The sequence below is a fragment of the Epinephelus fuscoguttatus genome, linkage group LG4 (genome assembly GCF_011397635.1).
Source record: "Epinephelus fuscoguttatus linkage group LG4, E.fuscoguttatus.final_Chr_v1".
Classification (NCBI taxonomy): Eukaryota; Metazoa; Chordata; class Actinopteri; order Perciformes; family Serranidae; genus Epinephelus; species Epinephelus fuscoguttatus.
This window is the reverse complement of record NC_064755.1, coordinates 6,277,356-6,298,401: the sequence shown is the minus strand read 5'-3', so window position 1 is coordinate 6,298,401 and position 21,046 is coordinate 6,277,356. Positions and strand designations below refer to the sequence as shown.

The following is a 21,046-nucleotide window of genomic DNA, read 5'->3' as shown; positions in this document are numbered from 1 at the left end:
AAAAAAAAAGACGTAAGTTTTCCTACATAGTATAGCTTTAAGGGAAACCACCAAAGGGCAACTTCAATAATAGAGAAGCATATTTGTCTGCTCATCAGAACCCAACAGCTATTGGTCTGACAAAGTTAAGCCTCTGGGGGCAACAGACAAAGTTCAGGCTAATCCAGTATAGCCAGCATAAATCTGGGTCAAGACTTCCCTTTCCATGCATCAGCCATTTCAGCTAATCTCAATAAACAGATATCTATATATAAATGTAGAAAATTAAAAAAATTAAAAAAGCTAAATTCTTGTAAGATGACAGCCGACGGGCTCTGGATTTTTATTTTAGCCAGTGTGTTCCGGCTCTTTTGCACTTCACATGAACTGCCACTCAAATGTGATTGGTCAGTAGTACTTGGACTACAAACAGAAACCACAATGTTTGTGATACCAAAATCTTGTCCCATTGCCTACAGATGCAGAATCTGTTTATACAGATTATTCTGTTTTATAGCGAAATAGAGTTTTTAAATAATTTTATAAAGCATATTAAACTAAATGTCATGTATCATGGCAACTATTGTTGTATTATTATTATTGAATTATTTGGACACTTAAACCTGTTGCACTTTTTCAGTTTGACTTTCTTTGTTTAGTGTTTGGACATTGCTAACATCTTACAAAGGGGCAGCAGCTACACACTGTAATTATTTCAAATTTTTCAACTGAAACAGTATTAACACTCCTTTTTCCAGCTGTTTCTCTCACCAAACATAAACATGCAGACCTGTTTGGGTCCACCTTGGAGGATCAACAGCTCCTTGATGACAATCGGCTGGTAGACTTTTCCTAGAAGGCTTTTGAGGGCCTCCTTGCAAGTTCGACATTCCTCCCCACTGAGCTCCTGTATTTCAAAGGTTTTCAAGAAAGAAAATGGATAACTTTTATTTCTCTTGACAACACTCATCAAAAGCAGTTTCGACAGCATTCTATCATATCCAGATGTTTACCTTCTCAACCTCTGTGCCACGTCTCTCTGCCCGGCGTGGCTGGTAGCCAAGCTGGCACAGCGCTGCTATTACATCCCCCAGGTGCCGTGTGAACACAATTGTGGCAAGAGATGACAGCTCTGCAAACTTCAAAAGGACGTTCGTGGTTGTAAGAAGGCGGCGCCCCACTGCTGGCACAGCCCCACCGTGGACAAGTTTTTCCACCATGGCTCCAAACGCTGACCTGCGACCCAGTGGCACACCCACTCCAGGGGCCAAATACGGGCAGAGCCCCAGAGAAACCACGAACTGAAGAGCTGCTCCAACCGTCTTCTGTTGGGTGACGCTGAGGACATCAGGAGGTAAAGGTGGAGCCATTTCAGGGGTGCGTTGTTTAGCTGCAGATGGAGCAGGGGTCTGCTTGAAAAGTTCGAGTTCAGCAGACAGGTGTTGTGCTAAGGTGAGGAGCAGTAGGAGACACTCCTGTACAAAGGCCCATGTGACGTCTTCTGTGTTGCTGGAGAACCAGTCTGCCGCCGCCATCACCTCCTCCCTAAGCCTCCTCACCTCCTCATAGCTGCTTTCGCTCTGAAGCTGCTCCAGGAGAAGGGCTCTGTTGGCCTGCAGCACTGCCAGGAGAGCCTCCTGGTGTGAGGACTGAGCATTGTGTACAGTCGCCTCTGCAGAACACAGCACACAGAACATCACATTGTGGGTTGTGCATTACCAGTTCTGTACAGGATTATGAGGACTGCATGTAGTAGGGCTGCACACTGAATTGAAGTATTAGCAAAATCACAATATGGCCATTTGCAACATCCAAATCACAGGATGCTGCATTTTTTTTGATAAAAGTAATATGTATCACAACATACCATTATCTATGAAACACTGTGGTGCTACAGAGATGCCCTGTCCTAGGAATCATATCCCAGACGTAAGGGAACATCCTTGTTTGGTACAGACCCAAGCAAAAATCACATCATTTTATATATATTTTTAGTGAAAATCAAAAGCAAAAATACCATTCCCCCCAAAAATTGCAACTCATGTCATATTATCTGTCAAAATAATCACAATCTGTGTTCTGGGTTTTCTTGCCTACCATTGCAGCCCTAATATGTAGACTGTTTCCCAGTGCTGCTGACACATTGTATCACACTGAATGCATGGTTTAAGTGACACCTAACAATTTAACAAGCACCATCAGGGACACAGACAAATGTCAGATGAAAATAATAAAGAACATCGAGTGGATCAGAGTGTCTACAGGTATCAGACACTTAAATCTAGTGCTTTTAAGATCTTTTCAAGATCATTTTTACAGAATTTAAGACAGATTTTTGTTGTACTCTTATACAAGCAATCCAAATAAGTACAAAGGTAAGAAGTAGATGTGGTCCCATGCACAGGTATCTCTTATGTAGGAATGTGTAGGATGTAGGAATCTATATTTTGCCAACAGGTGAGTGCAAATTTAGTGAAAAGACAGTATCAGGTTCAGTGGTAGATTTAAAGATACCATCATTTAACAACATTTTATAACATCAGAGACTTAAACCTAGAAGAGCTTTGACTCAATATAAAGACATTAAAGATAGGGATAAATGGAATTAGATGTTTGTCGCTATTAAGACCTTAAGATTTAACATTTATCACTTTTTAATGACTTTTAAGGCCTAATATTGAAAACATGTATAAGACTTCCTAAGGACCTGCAGACACCCTGTGAACGTGTTAGGAATGTGCAGCGGGTCAGCTCCTAACTTCGAATACTGAAGTGTACTCAGTTGGTACCTTTCATCTGTAATGTTCAGACAAACACCGAGTCACTGCTGGAACTTCATTTTGGGGACTTTGCATATCTGTCTGAAAACACTGACCGACACAGCGATACTAAATAAACGGCTACATGCTTCTGACTTTACACTTTGAAACTGGCAAGGTGACCACCAAACACTTGCTTTTATACTTATACATTTTATTCATGCACCTTGTCATTTGTTTAAGTACGTACAAAACGCTATCCATACCACGCTGTACTTATTAATTACGTATCTCAGAATCGTTAAATGCACTGTTATTGGTAACATCAGTTATCCTCGAGCTGTCAAGCTAAGTTATCCACTTACCGCCAAGAGGTTTTGTAAGAATATTTATCGCTGAGAGGATAGCTGACGTCATCTTGCCATAACATAACGTAAGACAACCAAGTTTATAGTCATGCACAAGTCTGGAGATGATTTACAGCATTAGTTTTTAATCTGAGCCAACCTAGCCATGCTGCTAGAAACAGCTTCTTCTTCTACTGCTTGTTCTTCTTCTTCTTCTACTATGGAGTTTATTGGCGGTTGGCAACCAACTTGAAGGTGCATTACCGCCACCTACTGGACTGGAGTGTGGGACAGTAGATTTGCAGACAAACAAAACAAAGCCAAACAAACAAACAAACAAACAAACAACAAAAAAGGAAATTAAATCCTCTCCATCAGCCTTGTATCTTTTAGATATATGATTAAATGTGTGAGTATATTATTTGACTCTACTCCGAGCAGGTTCCCTACACTTAAACATGTCTTGGCCTTCTCTGCTGCTGTTATCAGTGCCCTGCTTTCCTCCTCATATGCTCTACACTCCAACAGAACATGCTGGAAAGATTCAGACTGACCACAGTGATTACATTTGCCATCAGGGTGTTTACCTATTTTATGTAGTGTATTATTCAGTCCTCTGTGCCCTATCCTAAGTTGTGTGATGACTGCCTCTTCCCTCTGCCTCCTGCCAATCCTTCTTCCCACCATCTTGGATGTCCCAGTGTTCTTGCATGTTTCTTAATTGATTTACCCTCTGCCCTACTTTAGAATTTCTGCATTTACAGTGTGTGATTTAAACAATTGTTTGGCCAGAATATCAACCCCTTCATGGTCAGGAACCCAAATACAGCAGACCAGACGCTTCTTGTGCATTCTGTTCAGTAGATTGTATTTCAATTATGAGATCTTGCCTACACGACTTCATGGTTTTGATACTTGTAAGTGCTGCCCAGTTGTCTGATGCTATTAGTGTGTTATGATTGTTTTTCCCACTCTAAACATAATGCTGAAAGCTCCACTGCATATACTAAAATGATCTGTGGTTCTTTAGATATGTACTGTGGTGTGGAATGAAAACTGCAGCTCCTGTTCGTCCAGTATCAGGGTCTTCTGACCCATCAGTGAAAATCAGTTTTGTTTGAGAAGTGTTGTTCCAGAGTCTGAGCTACCCTCCCAGGAGAGACTTCCTTACTCCTTTTCTTCAGTTATTGCTGTATTTCTAGGTTGACTGATGGTTCTACAAATAGCCAGGGAGGAGTATGTGAATGGGATTGTCAGACTGAAGTGTATGACCTTAACCTGCTTGTTACCCATCAACTCCATCACACCAGCAATTGAAAATGCTCACGTAAAGCAGCATAAGACAATGTAAGGCAAGCTCATTTGTTATTGAACTGTTTGGTTCTACATACCAGTTAGCTGCTGAGGCTAAAATTTCAAGATGCCGTAACACTTAACATGCTGTGCAAGTATTAGCTACAAAATAACCAAGACAAATTAAGACAAGCCAGTTTATTATCATCAGGTCATTTAGTACAATGAGCAGTCATCTGGAACCTGCAAAAGATAAGATACAGTATTAGTGAGTCAGTTGATCAACAGACTTTAAGAATAAGTGAATTGTATCTTACCAGAGGGTCTTTAGAAGCCACCCTTGGTTGGAGCTTTAGCAGGACTACGTGGTTTAGAAGTTTTGCTCATGCGTCTGGATACTGGCATTATCTGGGGAACAGGCTCTTCTGGGCTGTAGCGGGTTTGAGCAAACACTGCTCTTCCTCTCTGGTAGCTTGAACGAGAACTGAAGGAGTAGACTGGCTCCAGATCAGACACGTCACTGAAGACCGGCTCAGAGTTTTCGTCACCACCATCATAGCTGTCCCCCACTGAACCATAGCCACCACTTGGAGCACTGTTGTCATAGCCATACCGTTCATCCCCAGAACTAGCATAGCCACCATAAAACGCATTACCGGCAGCCATGTTGGCACCGCTGTAGTATACTGGAGAGCCACTGTAACTGCCAGCCCCAGCACTGGAAATGGCATCTTGTGGAGCAGGAAGTTCAGCAGCTTTGTCAGAGCTTGGGTTGGATAGACTTGGTTGAGGGAAGCTGCTGCCTGAGTCCGAACTCACCCCCATTCCACTGTACCCATATCCATAAGAAAATGGCAGCCGCATCATGGAGCTTGGGTCGGCATTGTTTGCACTAAATTCTGGAGAGAAAAACAAAAAACAGATTTAGTTGCATTCATTTGATGCTATTAAATAGTTTAGGGTAAGACATGTTTAGTTTTATAGTTATTCAATGTTTTCTTATTCATTTTGTCTTACTTTTCCCTGTAGGAACACAGGCAATGCTCCCAATCAGCAGAAATGAAATCCACAACGCCCTATAAAAGATGAGGAGTTTTAGGTCATGAAGTTGTTGAGTAGCATCAAAGAATATACAGTAGTTTACTCACCTCATTGTAGCACAAGTTAGTAGATAAATTGCAGATAGGGTTCAAGATTTCTGACTGCTCAAAAGACTGCAAATTCTAAAGGAGAATGAAGTTGAAATTTCAAGTTAACAATGAGGTTACACCAACAATGAGTGAATGCATCACAGCCTAAACAAACCCATCACTTACCTGCTAGCAGACCTGCAGATTTCAGCAGAAGCCTCTGTAATGGCTTTGACTTACATGAGCTGCTTTTAAACGATTCCTAATGCTGACGGGGACTGATTGCTCAGTGGAAACAGCTGGTAGTAAAAGACACCTGTGGACTGCTTAATTGACCTCCTTGTCAAAGAGCAACAATGTACTGAAGTGGGTATCTTGATGACTTTCTTTGCTAAGAGGTTAGCAAAAAAAAAAAAAAGAATATTTAGGAACTGATTGACTAACTGATTTGATGCTTGCTTTAAATTATAAGGCTGCCAATATATTTGTTAGTGTCCCATGTCAAGACCCAAACCAACAATAAATTGATCCAGGTATTGATCCAAAGCCTGATACATCTTCTTCCACTGTACTGTAGAGCTCCATTATTGTCCAAAAGACACATCAGTGAGCCACACTGTTGCATTGGGTGACATGTTCTCTCATTACAATGAATGCACACACTTTGTCTGAATCCCACATAGACCACCTTGCCGCCAGATATATACTCACTAAAGCACCAAATCAGCAGCTAAACATAACCCCCAGTGAATGCACTATTTCCTCTGGTTTGAGAATGGTTTGCTACAAACTAGTGGTTTCTGAGTCAAGAGGAAATCTCATAAAAATATCTTTCTATGCCTCCACAATTCATGTGGCACTGTAAATTGCTGTATGCATATTTTGGGCCCACCAGATCGTGTCATATCAAAGACCCACAAAAATGCATAATAAAAGTGATGTGTGTCACAGTGATGTATATTTCCCAATCATTCTGCCACAGAAAAAGAATCACTGAAGTAATAATAAAATCCTCCCAAAAAGTCCCATGTCATAAATGTATATACACTTTTGTTCACAGCTGTACCTTGACTCAAATAAATGGATATTTGAGAACTACACTGAACAAAAATATAAACGCACCACTTTTGTTTTTGCTCTCATTTTTCATGAGCTGAACTGAAAGATCTTAAACATTTTCTATACACACAAAAGACCATTTCCTCACAAATACTGTTCACAAATCTGTCTAAATCTGTGTTAGTGAGCACTTCTCCTTTGCCGCAATAATCCATCCCATCTCACAGGTGTGGCATATCAAGATGCTGATTAGACAGCATGAATATTGCACAGGTGTGCCTTAGGCTGGCCACAATAAAAGGCCACTCTGAAATGTGAAGTTTTATCACACCGCACAATGCCACAGATGTCACAAGTTTTGAGGGAGCGTGCAATTGGCATGCTGACTGCAGGAATGTCCACCAGAGCTGTTGCCTGTGAATTGAATGTTCATTTCTCTACCATAAGTCGTCTCCAAAGGCGTTTCAGACAGTTTGGCAGTACATCCAACCGGCCTCACAACCGCAGACCACGTGTAACCACACCAGCCCAGGACCTCCACATCCAGCATGTTCACCTCCAAGATCGTCTGAGACCAGCCACCCGGACAGCTGCTGCAACAATCAGTTTGCATAACCAAAGAATTTCTGCACAAACTGTCAGAAACCGTCTCAGGGAAGCTGATCTGCATGCTCGTCGTCCTCATCGGGGTCTCGACCTGACTGCAGTTCGTTGTCGTAACCAACTTGAGTGGGCAAATGCTCACATTCGATGGCGTCTGGCACGTTGAAGAGGTGTTCTCTTCATGGATGAATCCCAGTTTTCACTGTTCAGGGCAGATGGCAGACAGCATGTGTGGCGTTGTGTGGGGGGGGCGGTTTGCTGATGTCCCCCCCCCCCCAATAAAGCAAAACTGCACATTTCAGAGTGGCCTTTTATTGTAGCCAGCCTAAGGCACACCTGTGCAATATTCATGCTGTCTAATCAGCATCTTGATATGCCACACTTGTGAGGTGGGATGGATTATCTCGGCAAAGGAGAAGTGCTCACTAACACAGATTTAGACAGATTTGTGAACAATATTTGTGAGGAAATGGTCTTTAGTGTGGATAGAAAATGTTTTAGATCTTTCAGTTCAGCTCATGAAAAATGAGAGCAAAAACAAAAGTGGTGCGTTTATATTTTTGTTCAGTGTAAAATCACAGTTGTGTGAAAGGGTCAATACTAACCCCATCTACCTCAAGTCATCCCTCCAAGTATAAATTAAGTTCCTCAATAATGATTTATTGTAGCTTAAACTCAACACTGGGGCTAGAACTCTTCAGGTGGATCAACATTGGCATGAACATGAATGTTTACAGGACAAGAACTCTTGTCTTTTCAGAGTCTTCAAGTGTATAGTAGGCTTTAGTCCCATTTGTCTCATCAGCACTCCCCATTTTATTTCATGATTAGGTCATATGGTATTCCCTCCACTCAGATCTCAAGACAAGAGTCAGTGTTTTACCTGTTCAGCATCAAGTTGTATCACAGCATTTTTGTGACTTAAGACAATGGCTTGATTAAGTCTGCAATCTTATTTGATTTTAGGGTATTTTCAAAACCAATAGCTTGCTCTGGTCTGTTGATAAATTCAGAATGTGATTGGACCAAGACCACTTCCTCTTAAGGGTCTTGGTGCAGTTGGAATGGTCCAGACCTTAGGCTTTATTTACATCTACCCCAAAAATCCATACCAATTAACTAGACTAAACAGTGCTTAATGTTTTGCAGCAACACATTTTGTAGACAGACCGAAAATCTGTGGGAATCAAAGCTACCTTCAAGATTACACCTGCTGCAGCAGAAGCTTCCATAAAGCTGACTGTCCCCACTTCTGCACAATAAACACTTCCAAGTAAGTTTCCCCAGGTCTAAATGCAGCTTAATGACAAGGTTGTGTGCCATTCTGTGATTTGTTACCCACTCTGGCCACTTAGGGCACCTTTACAAGTTAAGGAGCTATATGTAAGAAATCTAAAACAAATAGTTGTAAAATCATTCTAATATGTCACAGAGACTACGGCCGGGGTCCACCGGCTGCGAACATAAGCGTCATGTCAGCGTAGCGTCGCGGCGTATTCATATGGGCTCCACTGACTGCGTACGGAAGCGACACGTAGAGAAGCCGAGCCGAGAGGCTGCATGAAATGTTAAAGCATTTTCCACCAAAGTTATTACATATGAGTTTACTGTGCTGTTTGTCATCTACTCACTTTCAAATGTCCACCACGGACATTTACACAGTGTCACGGATAAACATGAGTAAATGCATGAAAAAAAAAAAATCATATCACCTCTGATAATGGTTTATTCATTTAAAAACACATTGTGCTCGTTTAGCACACTATTTCATGTAGTTTTTATCTGCTGGAGGGTCGTGTAGGAGAGCGTAGCGCGACAAAAATAGAAGAGCATCCTAAAATAGAGTTGTCGCGCGGCAGACGGGGGTTGTCGCGCTGCTCCCGTTGCCGGTGGAACCGCTGTAATTGATTAACAGGGGGGCGAGCTGCTACGGGACTCGCGCTACAGGTGTGTCGTGCCGCTAACGTGCCTGGTGGATCTCGGCCGTAAGGAATAATGTTCATAACATGCTGATCACTGACAATAGTACAGCCATAATATTCACATTTAAAACATTTTTACAGTCCGCAAATCATGTTTTGAATTTGTGTTTTGGTCTGTTGCACCATCCACCGCTGTCTACCAGTCACGCAGTCAGTAGAGTCTCGCATCAGTTACAACTGAGCTACAGCAGCATGGCAAGCAGCATTAGCAGTGTCCCGGTACATAGCATTAGCAGCCGGCTCCTCCTCAGCTGTATCCCGGCAGCAGCGTTAGCAGCAGAGAAGCCGGACTTGCTTGAACAGACTGCTGGAAAACTGAAGATCAAGGACGCGGCCCTGCCATGGCAGCCGCCTGTGGGCCCAAAAAAAAAAAAAAAAAAAAAAAAAAATCAGTCTCCAGCATGCCGCTGTCCAGCAACCTCCAATCTGTAGGGGAGGAGGGGGGAGAGACACACAACTCGCGGTATTTGAATTTGAGTGCAGTAACCATTTTTGGCCACATTCTTACATACGCCTTAAGGTTTGCATCCATTTGCATTTTAATACCAGAGCAACTTGGACCTTGAGACATGATGGAATAACCCAGGAAGTGGTGATTGAGGGGTTTTGCACAGAAGGCAAATGTACAATGTGGTTCTACCAAACCAAGTGGTCTGAAGGTTAGCTTTCTGAGGTGCGCTTTACAGTTTCCAGAGTGTCACTTCAAATTAAAGTTTAAGAACCAGAGACTTTTATTAAAGACCTTTATTGGCATCAGAACATGTAGCTGGAAAACAAGTCCTGAAAAAGCAAGAGACATTAGTGAGTAATTGAGAAACATATTGAGCAGGTATTTAGTGAATTGTATCTTACCAGAGGGTCTTTAGAAGCCACCCTTGGTTGGAGCTTTAGCAGGACTACGTGGTTTAGAAGTTTTGCTCATGCGTCTGGATACTGGCATTATCTGGGGAACAGGCTCTTCTGGGCTGTAGCGGGTTTGAGCAAACACTGCTCTTCCTCTCTGGTAGCTTGAACGAGAACTGAAGGAGTAGACTGGCTCCAGATCAGACACGTCACTGAAGACCGGCTCAGAGTTTTCGTCACCACCATCATAACTGTTAGCAGATCCAGAGCTCCAGCTGTCCCCCACTGAACCATAGCCACCACTTGGAGCACTGTTGTCATAGCCATACCGTTCATCCCCAGAACTAGCATAGCCACCATAAAACGCATTACCGGCAGCCATGTTGGCACCGCTGTAGTATACTGGAGAGCCACTGTAACTGCCAGCCCCAGCACTGGAAATGGCATCTTGTGGAGCAGGAAGTTCAGCAGCTTTGTCAGAGCTTGGGTTGGATAGACTTGGTTGAGGGAAGCTGCTGCCTGAGTCCGAACTCACCCCATTCCACTGTACCCATATCCATAAGAAAATGGCAGCCGCATCATGGAGCTTGGGTCGGCATTGTTTGCACTAAATTCTGGAGAAAACAAAAACAGATTTAGTTGCATTCATTTGATGCTATTAAATAGTTTAGGTAAGACATGTTTAGTTTTATAGTTATTCAATGTTTTCTTATTCATTTTGTCTTACTTTTCCCTGTAGGAACACAGGCAATGCTCCCAATCAGCAGAAATGAAATCCACAACGCCCTATAAAAGATGAGGAGTTTTAGGTCATGAAGTTGTTGAGTAGCATCAAAGAATATACAGTAGTTTACTCACCTCATTGTAGCACAAGTTAGTAGATAAATTGCAGATAGGGTTCAAGATTTCTGACTGCTCAAAAGACTGCAAATTCTAAAGGAGAATGAAGTTGAAATTTCAAGTTAACAATGAGGTTACACCAACAATGAGTGAATGCATCACAGCCTAAACAAACCCATCACTTACCTGCTAGCAGACCTGCAGATTTCAGCAGAAGCCTCTGTAATGGCTTTGACTTACATGAGCTGCTTTTAAACGATTCCTAATGCTGACGGGGACTGATTGCTCAGTGGAAACAGCTGGTAGTAAAAGACACCTGTGGACTGCTTAATTGACCTCCTTGTCAAAGAGCAACAATGTACTGAAGTGGGTATCTTGATGACTTTCTTTGCTAAGAGGTTAGCAAAAAAAAAAAAAAGAATATTTAGGAACTGATTGACTAACTGATTTGATGCTTGCTTTAAATTATAAGGCTGCCAATATATTTGTTAGTGTCCCATGTCAAGACCCAAACCAACAATAAATTGATCCAGGTATTGATCCAAAGCCTGATACATCTTCTTCCACTGTACTGTAGAGCTCCATTATTGTCCAAAAGACACATCAGTGAGCCACACTGTTGCATTGGGTAACATGTTCCCTCATTACACACACTCTTTGTCTGAATCCCACATAGACCATCTTGCCGCCAGATATATACTCACTAAAGCACCAAATCAGCAGCTAAACATAACCCCCAGTGAATGCACTATTTCCTCTGGTTTGAGAATGGTTTGCTACAAACTAGTGGTTTCTGTTTAAAATATGAAATAACACATTTCTTTAACAGTTCAATTCAATTCAACCCAGCTCAACTCAACTTTATTTATCCCAAAGGAAATTCTTGTGCCAGAAAATGCTTCAAGTACAGTAACACAAATTACAGTAACAATTTACATTCACAAACCAGAAGCAACCAGAACAACCGATGGGTTCCCCAGTTATGGGCTGTCTTGGAGGTCTACTGAGCTGTTTCCAATTGCCAGTTGCAATGTTTGTGGCTCTTTGTGCAGTCAAACAAGCCCTATTTCTTAAGGCACAGAAAAGTTACCATCTATAGTTGAAGGAGCTATGTCATTAGTTTGATTAGTTTATTATTTTTGTTTTGTGTTGTTTTATTTATATTTATTTATTTTTGTGGGTAAACACTGGGGGCACCAGACAGTAGGGGATATAGGTAGCCAGGTGTTAGAGGCAGGTGATGCACCGGGAAGGGGGAATGGTTTTTTACCAGCAGGACAAAGCAGAGAGGCAGCATGGTTTTTGAACATGTTTGTTTGCTGTTGAAAGCTGAAAATAAACCTTCTGAACGGAGCTACTGGCCTGGAAAATGAATTCTTTGACTGCCTGAGTAAGCCTAACTAACCTGGTGCATTTGTGGCCCTTTGTGAGTGGATTTTGAATTTTCTTAAATTTTGATATTTTTTGAAGGAGCTCTTATTTTTGTCTTTTTTTTTTTTGCCCTTTGAACAAATGGCCACAACAATAGTAAATCATAATCACTAACAGGAAGTCAAGAGGAAATCTCATAAAAATATCTTTCTATGCCTCCACAATTCATGTGGCACTGTAAATTGCTGTATGCATATTTTGGGCCCACCAGATCATGTCATATCAACCAAAGACCCACAAAAATGCATAATAAAAGTGATGTGTCACAACGATGTACAGTACAGGCCAAAAGTTTGGACACACCTTCTCATTCAATGCGTTTTCTTTATTTTCATGACTATTTACATTGTAGATTCTCACTGAAGGCATCAAAACTATGAATGAACACATGTGGAGTTATGTACTTAACAAAAAAAGGTGAAATAACTGAAAACATGTTTTATATTCTAGTTTCTTCAAAATAGCCACCCTTTGCTCTGATTACTGCTTTGCACACTCTTGGCATTCTCTCCATGAGCTTCAAGAGGTAGTCACCTGAAATGGTTTTCCAACAGTCTTGAAGGAGTTCCCAGAGGTGTTTAGCACTTGTTGGCCCCTTTGCCTTCACTCTGCGGTCCAGCTCACCCCAAACCATCTCCATTGGGTTCAGGTCCGGTGACTGTGGAGGCCAGGTCATCTGCCGCAGCACTCCATCACTCTCCTTCTTGGTCAAATAGCCCTTACACAGCCTGGAGGTGTGTTTGGGGTCATTGTCCTGTTGAAAAATAAATGATCGTCCAACTAAACGCAAACCGGATGGGATGGCATGTCGCTGCAGGATGCTGTGGTAGCCATGCTGGTTCAGTGTGCCTTCAATTTTGAATAAATCCCCAACAGTGTCACCAGCAAAACACCCCCACACCATCACACCTCCTCCTCCATGCTTCACAGTGGGAACCAGGCATGTGGAATCCATCCTTTTCTGCGTCTCACAAAGACACGGCGGTTGGAACCAAAGATCTCAAATTTGGACTCATCAGACCAAAGCACAGATTTCCACTGGTCTAATGTCCATTCCTTGTGTTTCTTGGCCCAAACAAATCTCTTCTGCTTGTTGCCTCTCCTTAGCAGTGGTTTCCTAGCAGCTATTTGACCATGAAGGCCTGATTCGCGCAGTCTCCTCTTAACAGTTGTTCTAGAGATGGGTCTGCTGCTAGTACTCTGTGTGGCATTCATCTGGTCTCTGATCTGAGCTGCTGTTAACTTGTGATTTCTGAGGCTGGTGACTCGGATGAACTTATCCTCAGAAGCAGAGGTGACTCTTGGTCTTCCTTTCCTGGGTCGGTCCTCATGTGTGCCAGTTTCGTTGTAGCGCTTGATGGTTTTGCGACTCCACTTGGGGACACATTTCAAGTTTTTGCAATTTTCCGGACTGACTGACCTTCATTTCTTAAAGTAATGATGGCCACTCGTTTTTCTTTAGTTAGCTGATTGGTTCTTGCCATAATATGAATTTTAACAGTTGTCCAATAGGGCTGTCGGCTGTGTATTAACCTGACTTCTGCACAACACAACTGATGGTCCCAACCCCATTGATAAAGCAAGAAATTCCACTAATTAACCCTGATAAGGCACACCTGTGAAGTGGAAACCATTTCAGGTGACTACCTCTTGAAGCTCATGGAGAGAATGCCAAGAGTGTGCAAAGCAGTAATCAGAGCAAAGGGTGGCTATTTTGAAGAAACTAGAATATAAAACATGTTTTCAGTTATTTCACCTTTTTTTGTTAAGTACATAACTCCACATGTGTTCATTCATAGTTTTGATGCCTTCAGTGAGAATCTACAATGTAAATAGTCATGAAAATAAAGAAAACGCATTGAATGAGAAGGTGTGTCCAAACTTTTGGCCTGTACTGTATATTTCCCAATCATTCTGCCACAGAAAAAGAATCATTAAAGTAACAATAAAATCCTCCCAAAACAGTGTCATGTCAAATGTATATAAACTTTTGTTCACAGCTGTACTTTGACTCAAATAAATGGATATTTGAGAACTAAAATCACAGTTGTGTGAAAGGGTCAGTACTAACCCCATCTACCTCAAGTAGATGGGGTCAATAATAATTTATTGTAGCTTAAACTCAACACTGGGGCTAGAACTCTTCAGGTGGATCAACAATGACTGTGTTTACAAGGTCTTTAGTATCCCGGTTTTGAGGCTTATCCCGGCTTTGGGCATATCCGGGATATGATGTTTACATGCACAAACACAAAAACGGGATACTTTAAAAACCCAATCAAAACCGGGATACTAAAGACCTTGTAAACACACTCATTGGCATGAACATGAATGTTTACAGGACAAGAACTTTGTCTTTTCAGAGTCTTCAAGTGTATAGTAGGCTTTAGTCCCATTTGTCTCATCAGCACTCCCCATTTTATTTCATGATTAGGTCATATGGTATTCCCTCCACTCAGATCTCAAGACGAGAGTCAGTGTTTTACCTGTTCAGCATCAAGTTGTATCACAGCATTTTTGTGACTTAAGACAATGGCTTGATTAAGTCTGCAATCTTATTTGATTTTAGGGCATTTTCAAAACCAATAGCTTGCTCTGGTCTGTTGATAAATTCAGAATGTGATTGGACCAAGACCACTTCCTCTTAAGGGTCTTGGTGCAGTTGGAATGGTCCAGACCTTAGGCTTTATTTACATCTACCCCAAAAATCCATACCAATTAACTAGACTAAGCAGTGCTTAATGTTTTGCAGCAACACATTTTGTAGGCAGACCGAAAATTTGTGGGAATCAAAGTTACCGTCGAGATTACACCTGCTGCAGCAGAAGCTTCCATAAAGCTGACTGTCCCCACTTCTGCACAATAAACACTTCCAAGTAAGTTTCCCCAGGTCTAAATGCAGCTTAATGACAAGGTTGTGTGCCATTCTGTGATTTGTTACCCACTCTGGCCACTTGGGGCACCTTTACAAGTTAAGGAGCTATATGTAAGAAATCTAAAACAAATAGTTGTAAAATCATCCTAATATGTCACAGACTAAAGAATAATGTTCATATAACATACTGATCTCACCGACAATAGTACAGCTAGAATATTCACATTTTAACAAAAAAAAAAAAAAAAAAAAAAAAAAACCACAAACACATTTGCAGTCCGCAAATCATGTTTGTTTTGAATGTGTTTTGGCCTGTTGCGCCACCTACTGCTGTCTACCAGTCACACAGTCAGTAGAGTCTCAGCATCAGTTACAGTTATGACTGAGCTACAGCGGCACGGCAAGCAGCATTAGCAGTATCCCGGTACATAGCAGGAGAGACACACGATTCGCAGCAGTATTTGAGTGCAGTAACCGTTTTGGCCACATTTTTACATATGCCTTAAGGTTTGCATCCATTTGCATTTTAATACCAGAGCAACTTGGACCTTGAGACATGATGGAATAACCCAGGAAGTGGTGATTGAGGGGTTTTGCACAGAAGGCAAAATGTACAGTGTGGTTCTATCAAACCAAGTGGTCTGAAGGTTAGCTTTCTGAGGTGCGCTTTACAGTTTCCAGAGTGTCACTTCAAATTAAAGTTTAAGAACCAGAGACTTTTATTAAAGACCTTTATTGGCATCAGAACATGTAGCTGGAAAACAAGTCCTGAAAAAGCAAGAGACATTAGTGAGTAATTGAGAAACATATTGAGCAGGTATTTAGTGAATTGTATCTTACCAGAGGGTCTTTAGAAGCCACCCTTGGTTGGAGCTTTAGCAGGACTACGTGGTTTAGAAGTTTTGCTCATGCGTCTGGATACTGGCATTATCTGGGGAACAGGCTCTTCTGGGCTGTAGCGGGTTTGAGCAAACACTGCTCTTCCTCTCTGGTAGCTTGAACGAGAACTGAAGGAGTAGACTGGCTCCAGATCAGACACGTCACTGAAGACCGGCTCAGAGTTTTCGTCACCACCATCATAGCTGTTAGCAGATCCAGAGCTCCAGCTGTCCCCTACATAAGCAGTGGCTGAGCTACCATAGCCACCATCTGGAGCACTGTTGTCATACCCATACCTTGCATAAACAAACCCATATTCACTGGCCGCAGGGCTGTTATAGCTGTCATCCCCAGAACTAGCATAGCCACCATAAAACGCATTACCGGCAGCCATGTTGGCACCGCTGTAGTGTACTGGAGAGCCACTGTAACTGCCAGCCCCAGCACTGGAAATGGCATCTTGTGGAGCAGGAAGTTCAGCAGCTTTGTCAGAGCTTGGGTTGGATAGACTTGGTTGAGGGAAGCTGCTGCCTGAGTCCGAACTCACCCCCATTCCACTGTACCCATATCCATAAGAAAATGGCAGCCGCATCATGGAGCTTGGGTCGGCATTGTTTGCACTAAATTCTGGAGAGAAAAAAAAGCCAGGTTACTTAGTAACCATTCATGTAAAGCTGTTTAGTATCAAGCAAAATACAGAGCCTCTTAATTGACAAATTACTTTAATTAGATGGAGACAACAAATCTTACTCTTTCCCACAGGGCCACAGGTGATACTTCCAATCAGGCATGAAATCCACAAAACCCTGCAGACACATTTCAGTTTTAAAACCACAGCATTTACAAGTCAAAACAAATTTAAGCCTGTAACTTACTTACCTCATTTTGCAATTAAATGATCAGTTCTTGATGGAGTTCCAGTTGATTTGTTACCTGTCACCAGGACACTACACAAATACAAAACAGGAACAGTCTAGTTAGGCGTGTGCTACCTGCTAGCACATACGGCTCTTCCTAACAACAGCTCGTCTGTAATGTCTTCACAAGCTAAGAGCTGCTTTTAAATGATTCAGTGCTGGGGGAACTGATTGCTCAGTGACAACAGGTGGTGGTAAAGGACACAAGGGTGTAGTCAATTGACTTCCTTATTGAGAAAGGAAGGACTGACATGAGCATCTTGATGGGTGTCTTTGCCAGAAGGTGTAGAGGATCCAGTACCACCATTCACCCTAAAGCCTCCTACAGACTATGAGATTTTAACAATCTAGGTTTGGTGAAGCTTCACTGTGCAACATGGATCTCATAAACCTGGGCATTCCATCAAGTTTGATATATGCAGGCTGTATGATGACAGTGCCTACTGAATCGCAGGCTATGTCGTACAATGTTTTAGCTTCCCATACTGAATGCACAAGGACTTTGGCGCCTTTTGCCTCCATGGCAAGCTGCTATCTAGTCTGTCTGTTTCAGTTTAGCACCAGTGCATTATTTCATGCTGCATTTCTATTGGTTGGTTAGTAGACAAAGGTCATAAGAGCAGTCACACTGTGAGACCACATCCCAAATTTCTGACATTCTGACATTTTGACAAATTTCAGAGCCACAACCATCCCCACATTTCTCTCACATTGGTCTTGGACAGCCCAAAATTGCACAGTGTATACCGGGCTTAAGCCCTAAACTCTGAATCCACACAAACATCACTTGGCATCACCAGTGATTGTCCTTAAGTGCTTGATTGAGTGATGGTACCTTGGGGCTGAAAAGCTGTATAAAGCTGAATGAGAAAGCAGAAGTTTTTCATTCCTGGCCACTAAAGTTTGAGGTTCATATTTTACACGTAACATGAGTGTGTCTTTCTGGCTTTCAGAAATGCCTGCCTCAGTCTTTAAGTCCATATGATGAAGAGAGGGACCTTGCTGAGGAACCTTTAAAAACCGATGTTTTAATGCTCATGACACCAACTGTGGGAAATCGATGTCTAAATAGTCAATGCTCTCTGACATTTTAATTAAGCATAATGAAATCATACGGATGTTCACTCTGTGCTTGAGGACAAAACTGTAGAAAATGACACCTACAGTATGTTCTTTCTCTCTTTCTTGGCAGCAAACTCCGTCACAAAATCAGTGCATTTGGAAGTTGCCAGAAGTATATGTTGGCATTGTACGTTTCTGCAAACCACAAATCAATTTGTACGTTTTATATGAAAGATACTATATTAATGTTTCCAAAGTGATGTAATATATGAGCTGACTTTGTTATCTGGAGGTGGAGAGGACTGATGGGTGGCTTGACACCTGCAGACCAGTGGTGTAGTGGAGGGTATACACAGGTAGCCTATACGGGAAATACCAGCCTCTTTTTTGGCAGTATACCCACCTATTATCAAAAGCCACTGGAATATATAGGAGTGTATACCCACTTCCACCTTGGTAACCTACCTATGTACCTACTAGTACACCCACTTTTAACTTTCAACTTACTACACCTCTTTTAATTATCTACCTCTACACCACTACAGCAGACCACTGTTGGAGACCAACAAACAAAAAGACCTGTTGTTTTTCAGAAAGTCATTGCTGCATTTCCAGTGGCTTTTTTTTTTTTTTGGGTGTTTTTAGCAACCTGTTGCCATATTTCCAGCGGGGATAGTGCCACGAAAAGTGGTTGTTTTTTTACAGAAATATCTGTGCCTTCACAGTGAGGTGTGTGCCACCAAATCAAGTGTTGTAAGCCGAAACACGATCTCTTCCATAACCAAGTGTTTTTGTGCCTAAACCTAACCATACATTATCCACAGCATTGTTGAATCATAATGTTATCTGCTACAAAATAACATGCAAATGTTAAGTATGCATGCTTTGCAGAAACATACTTTGCCAACATTTATTATGGCAATGGGTTTTCATCTTCGATACAACAACCTTTTCAATAGATAGAATAATGAGTCCACACAGTTTTTCCACAGACATAATTCCAGAGCAGAGATATGGACATGCTCAGTGCATTACTTGATCTGTTGCAATGCCTTTATAGATCAATATCTTCCATTATACACAGTTGAGTTAGATCAAATCACATAACAGGAAACAAAGTGTAGAGGTGTACTGAATGTCAGTGTTGTCCAGCAGAGGGCAGCATAGACCTGCTAGTACTAAATGCAAAGCACTAAGAGGCGCTTCATCAGTCACTGTTGAATGACATCATATAAACAATCAACTGTTCAGTCACAGCTTGGTATGGCATGGTAATGGCTGGGTCCTCATGTCACAAAACTCTCCCCATGTTGTGACATGTTTCAGGGTTCTTAATAGAATCCCTTAAATTTGGTTCACAGTTATTTACAACCACCACAGGCCTCCAGTCAAGGGTGAAGGAAACACTTGTAGTCCTTTGAATTTTATATTTCCCCATAAGAAAATCTCAGACCTCAATCTCAGGAGTGAGGTCTATAATTAACAGAAATAATACAGTTTGTGCATTTCCTCTAAAATCCCAACAGAGGTCACTCTATGGTCGCCATAAAACTGGTAAAAAACTTGGGACAACCAGCCATTGCAATTCTGTTGTGTGATGATAGAAAATGCTTTACATAACTTAGATGAGTAAGGAACTATAACTAAATAATATTTCTGTGCTAATGGGAACAAGTATATTCTGGTGGTTGGCACAGAACAGGCCGAAACACACAGACACAATCCAACAGTTAAGTTAGAATAATTATCACTATTATTATGTATAATATCATATTAAACCATACTATATTATATCAGGGGCAGTGGGTGTAACTTAATTATTTGGAATACTGGAAATTAATGCATATACAAGTAACCCCAAGACAATTGTTTGTTTATGCTGCATTGTGCTATTGTCACACGTTTCAGATCTGAGAAATCAGATAATTAAAAGTCATTAAAGTATAAAGTTAGCAAGCATGGAGTATAATGCGAGGCTGGAGGGCTCAGAGCCCTGCCTGGGCTGCTCCAATTTCTGAATATGGCCACTGGCTCTGGAAAAGGCTTTTGCTGATCCTGTCAGCTTGCTACAAAGAGTCATTCAAGACTTTGGGTTGTTTGGAAGTAAGTGAGATGATCAAAATAACCTCATCATTTGCACCAAGTTTTTTCCCATCTGCCCAATGATATTTAACACCCTACAGTAGGGGAGACTGGAGATAGCTGTAACGTGATAGATGTAATAATTTCAATTTCTCCAATCAGGAATGAGCTACGAAGTACCGTGAATCAGGTAATTCGTAGTTCATTCCTTGCTCAGTTTAGTCCTTACTTCAATGTGTGAGGAAGTAACAGCCAAGTTTATAAGGAAATACTTACTGAGGTAATAAGGTTTTTGTTCGTTTGTTTATTTTACTTCATTTATTTTAGTGATATCATTGCCTGCTTCATAGTTAAATAACACATTTAATATGTGTCTCTGAATACATCTGTCATAGAAGTTGTGAGTGCTAATGTTTAAACACTTAGCTGTAAGGTAAGCTAGTTCATGGCTACAAGAGTCTGGGTTTGTTGTAATATAAGAAAATGTTACAACCTATCCCAGAGTTTAACCTCTGTTACTGACAGTGACTAACATACTGGCCCATCCATTCATCTGTTTTCAACTTCTCATCCGAGGCCGGGTCATGGGGGCAGCAGGCTGAGCAAGGTATTCCAGACGTCCCTCTCCCCAGCAACGCTTTCCAGCTCCTCCTGGGGGATTCCAAGGCGTTCACAGACCAGACGAGATAGGTAATCCCTCCAGTGTGTTCTATGTCTGCCCTGGGGCCTCCCACCAGTTGGACGTGCCTGGTACACCTCCAGCAGGAGGCGCCAAGGAGGCATCCTGATCAGATGCCCAAACCACCTCCTAGCTCCCTCAGGATGTCCGAACTCCTTACCCTATCTCTAAGGCTGAGCCCAGCCACCCTTCTGAGGAAACTCTTTTCATTTGTATCCACGACCTCATTGTTTTGGTCACTACATGGCTCATGACCGTAGGTTAGGGATGGGACATAGATGGACCA

The 21,046-nt window shown here is 41.8% G+C and overlaps 3 protein-coding genes across 5 annotated transcripts in view; all 3 read right to left on the bottom strand.

Annotated features, from left to right (window-relative positions):
- The window catches only part of tango6 (transport and golgi organization 6 homolog (Drosophila)), a 36,356-nt gene extending 33,069 nt beyond the window's left edge, over positions 1-3,287 (bottom strand). The window contains exons 1-3 of the mRNA XM_049575389.1: positions 3,104-3,287; positions 993-1,651; positions 770-886 (exon numbers count right to left, since the gene is read on the bottom strand). Of these exons, the coding sequence (XP_049431346.1) occupies positions 770-886; positions 993-1,651; positions 3,104-3,155 (828 nt within the window). The 5' untranslated portion in view covers positions 3,156-3,287. The remainder of the gene's footprint in view (positions 1-769; positions 887-992; positions 1,652-3,103) is intronic.
- Positions 3,288-4,561: 1,274 nt separating this feature from the next.
- On the bottom strand, positions 4,562-5,756 carry LOC125888103 (uncharacterized). Its single transcript, XM_049575305.1, has 5 exons — positions 5,695-5,756; positions 5,527-5,601; positions 5,396-5,454; positions 4,696-5,277; positions 4,562-4,621 (listed from the first exon to the last, which is right to left on the bottom strand). The coding sequence occupies exons 2-4, from the start codon at positions 5,529-5,531 to the stop codon at positions 4,706-4,708; spliced, it is 636 nt and encodes a 211-aa protein (XP_049431262.1). The 5' UTR covers positions 5,532-5,601; positions 5,695-5,756; the 3' UTR covers positions 4,562-4,621; positions 4,696-4,705.
- Positions 5,757-9,874: 4,118 nt separating this feature from the next.
- Positions 9,875-17,067, bottom strand: LOC125888102 (probable ATP-dependent RNA helicase ddx17). Of its 3 annotated transcripts, XR_007449280.1 has the most exons (5): positions 11,022-11,084; positions 10,854-10,928; positions 10,723-10,781; positions 10,005-10,609; positions 9,875-9,932 (listed from the first exon to the last, which is right to left on the bottom strand). XR_007449280.1 is itself a non-coding variant. In XM_049575303.1 (4 exons), exons 1-3 carry the CDS (start codon positions 16,902-16,904, stop codon positions 15,992-15,994), a joined length of 717 nt encoding a protein of 238 aa, XP_049431260.1. In that variant the 5' UTR covers positions 16,905-17,067; the 3' UTR covers positions 9,875-9,932; positions 15,982-15,991. The 3 variants fall into 3 exon arrangements, 2 of the variants coding, with proteins under 2 accessions (XP_049431260.1, XP_049431259.1); XM_049575303.1 differs by lacking the exons at positions 10,005-10,609; positions 10,723-10,781; positions 10,854-10,928; positions 11,022-11,084 and adding exons at positions 15,982-16,647; positions 16,771-16,826; positions 16,900-17,067; XM_049575302.1 differs by lacking the exons at positions 9,875-9,932; positions 10,005-10,609; positions 10,723-10,781; positions 10,854-10,928; positions 11,022-11,084 and adding exons at positions 15,837-15,909; positions 15,982-16,647; positions 16,771-16,826; positions 16,900-17,067.
- Positions 17,068-21,046: the final 3,979 nt, after the last annotated feature.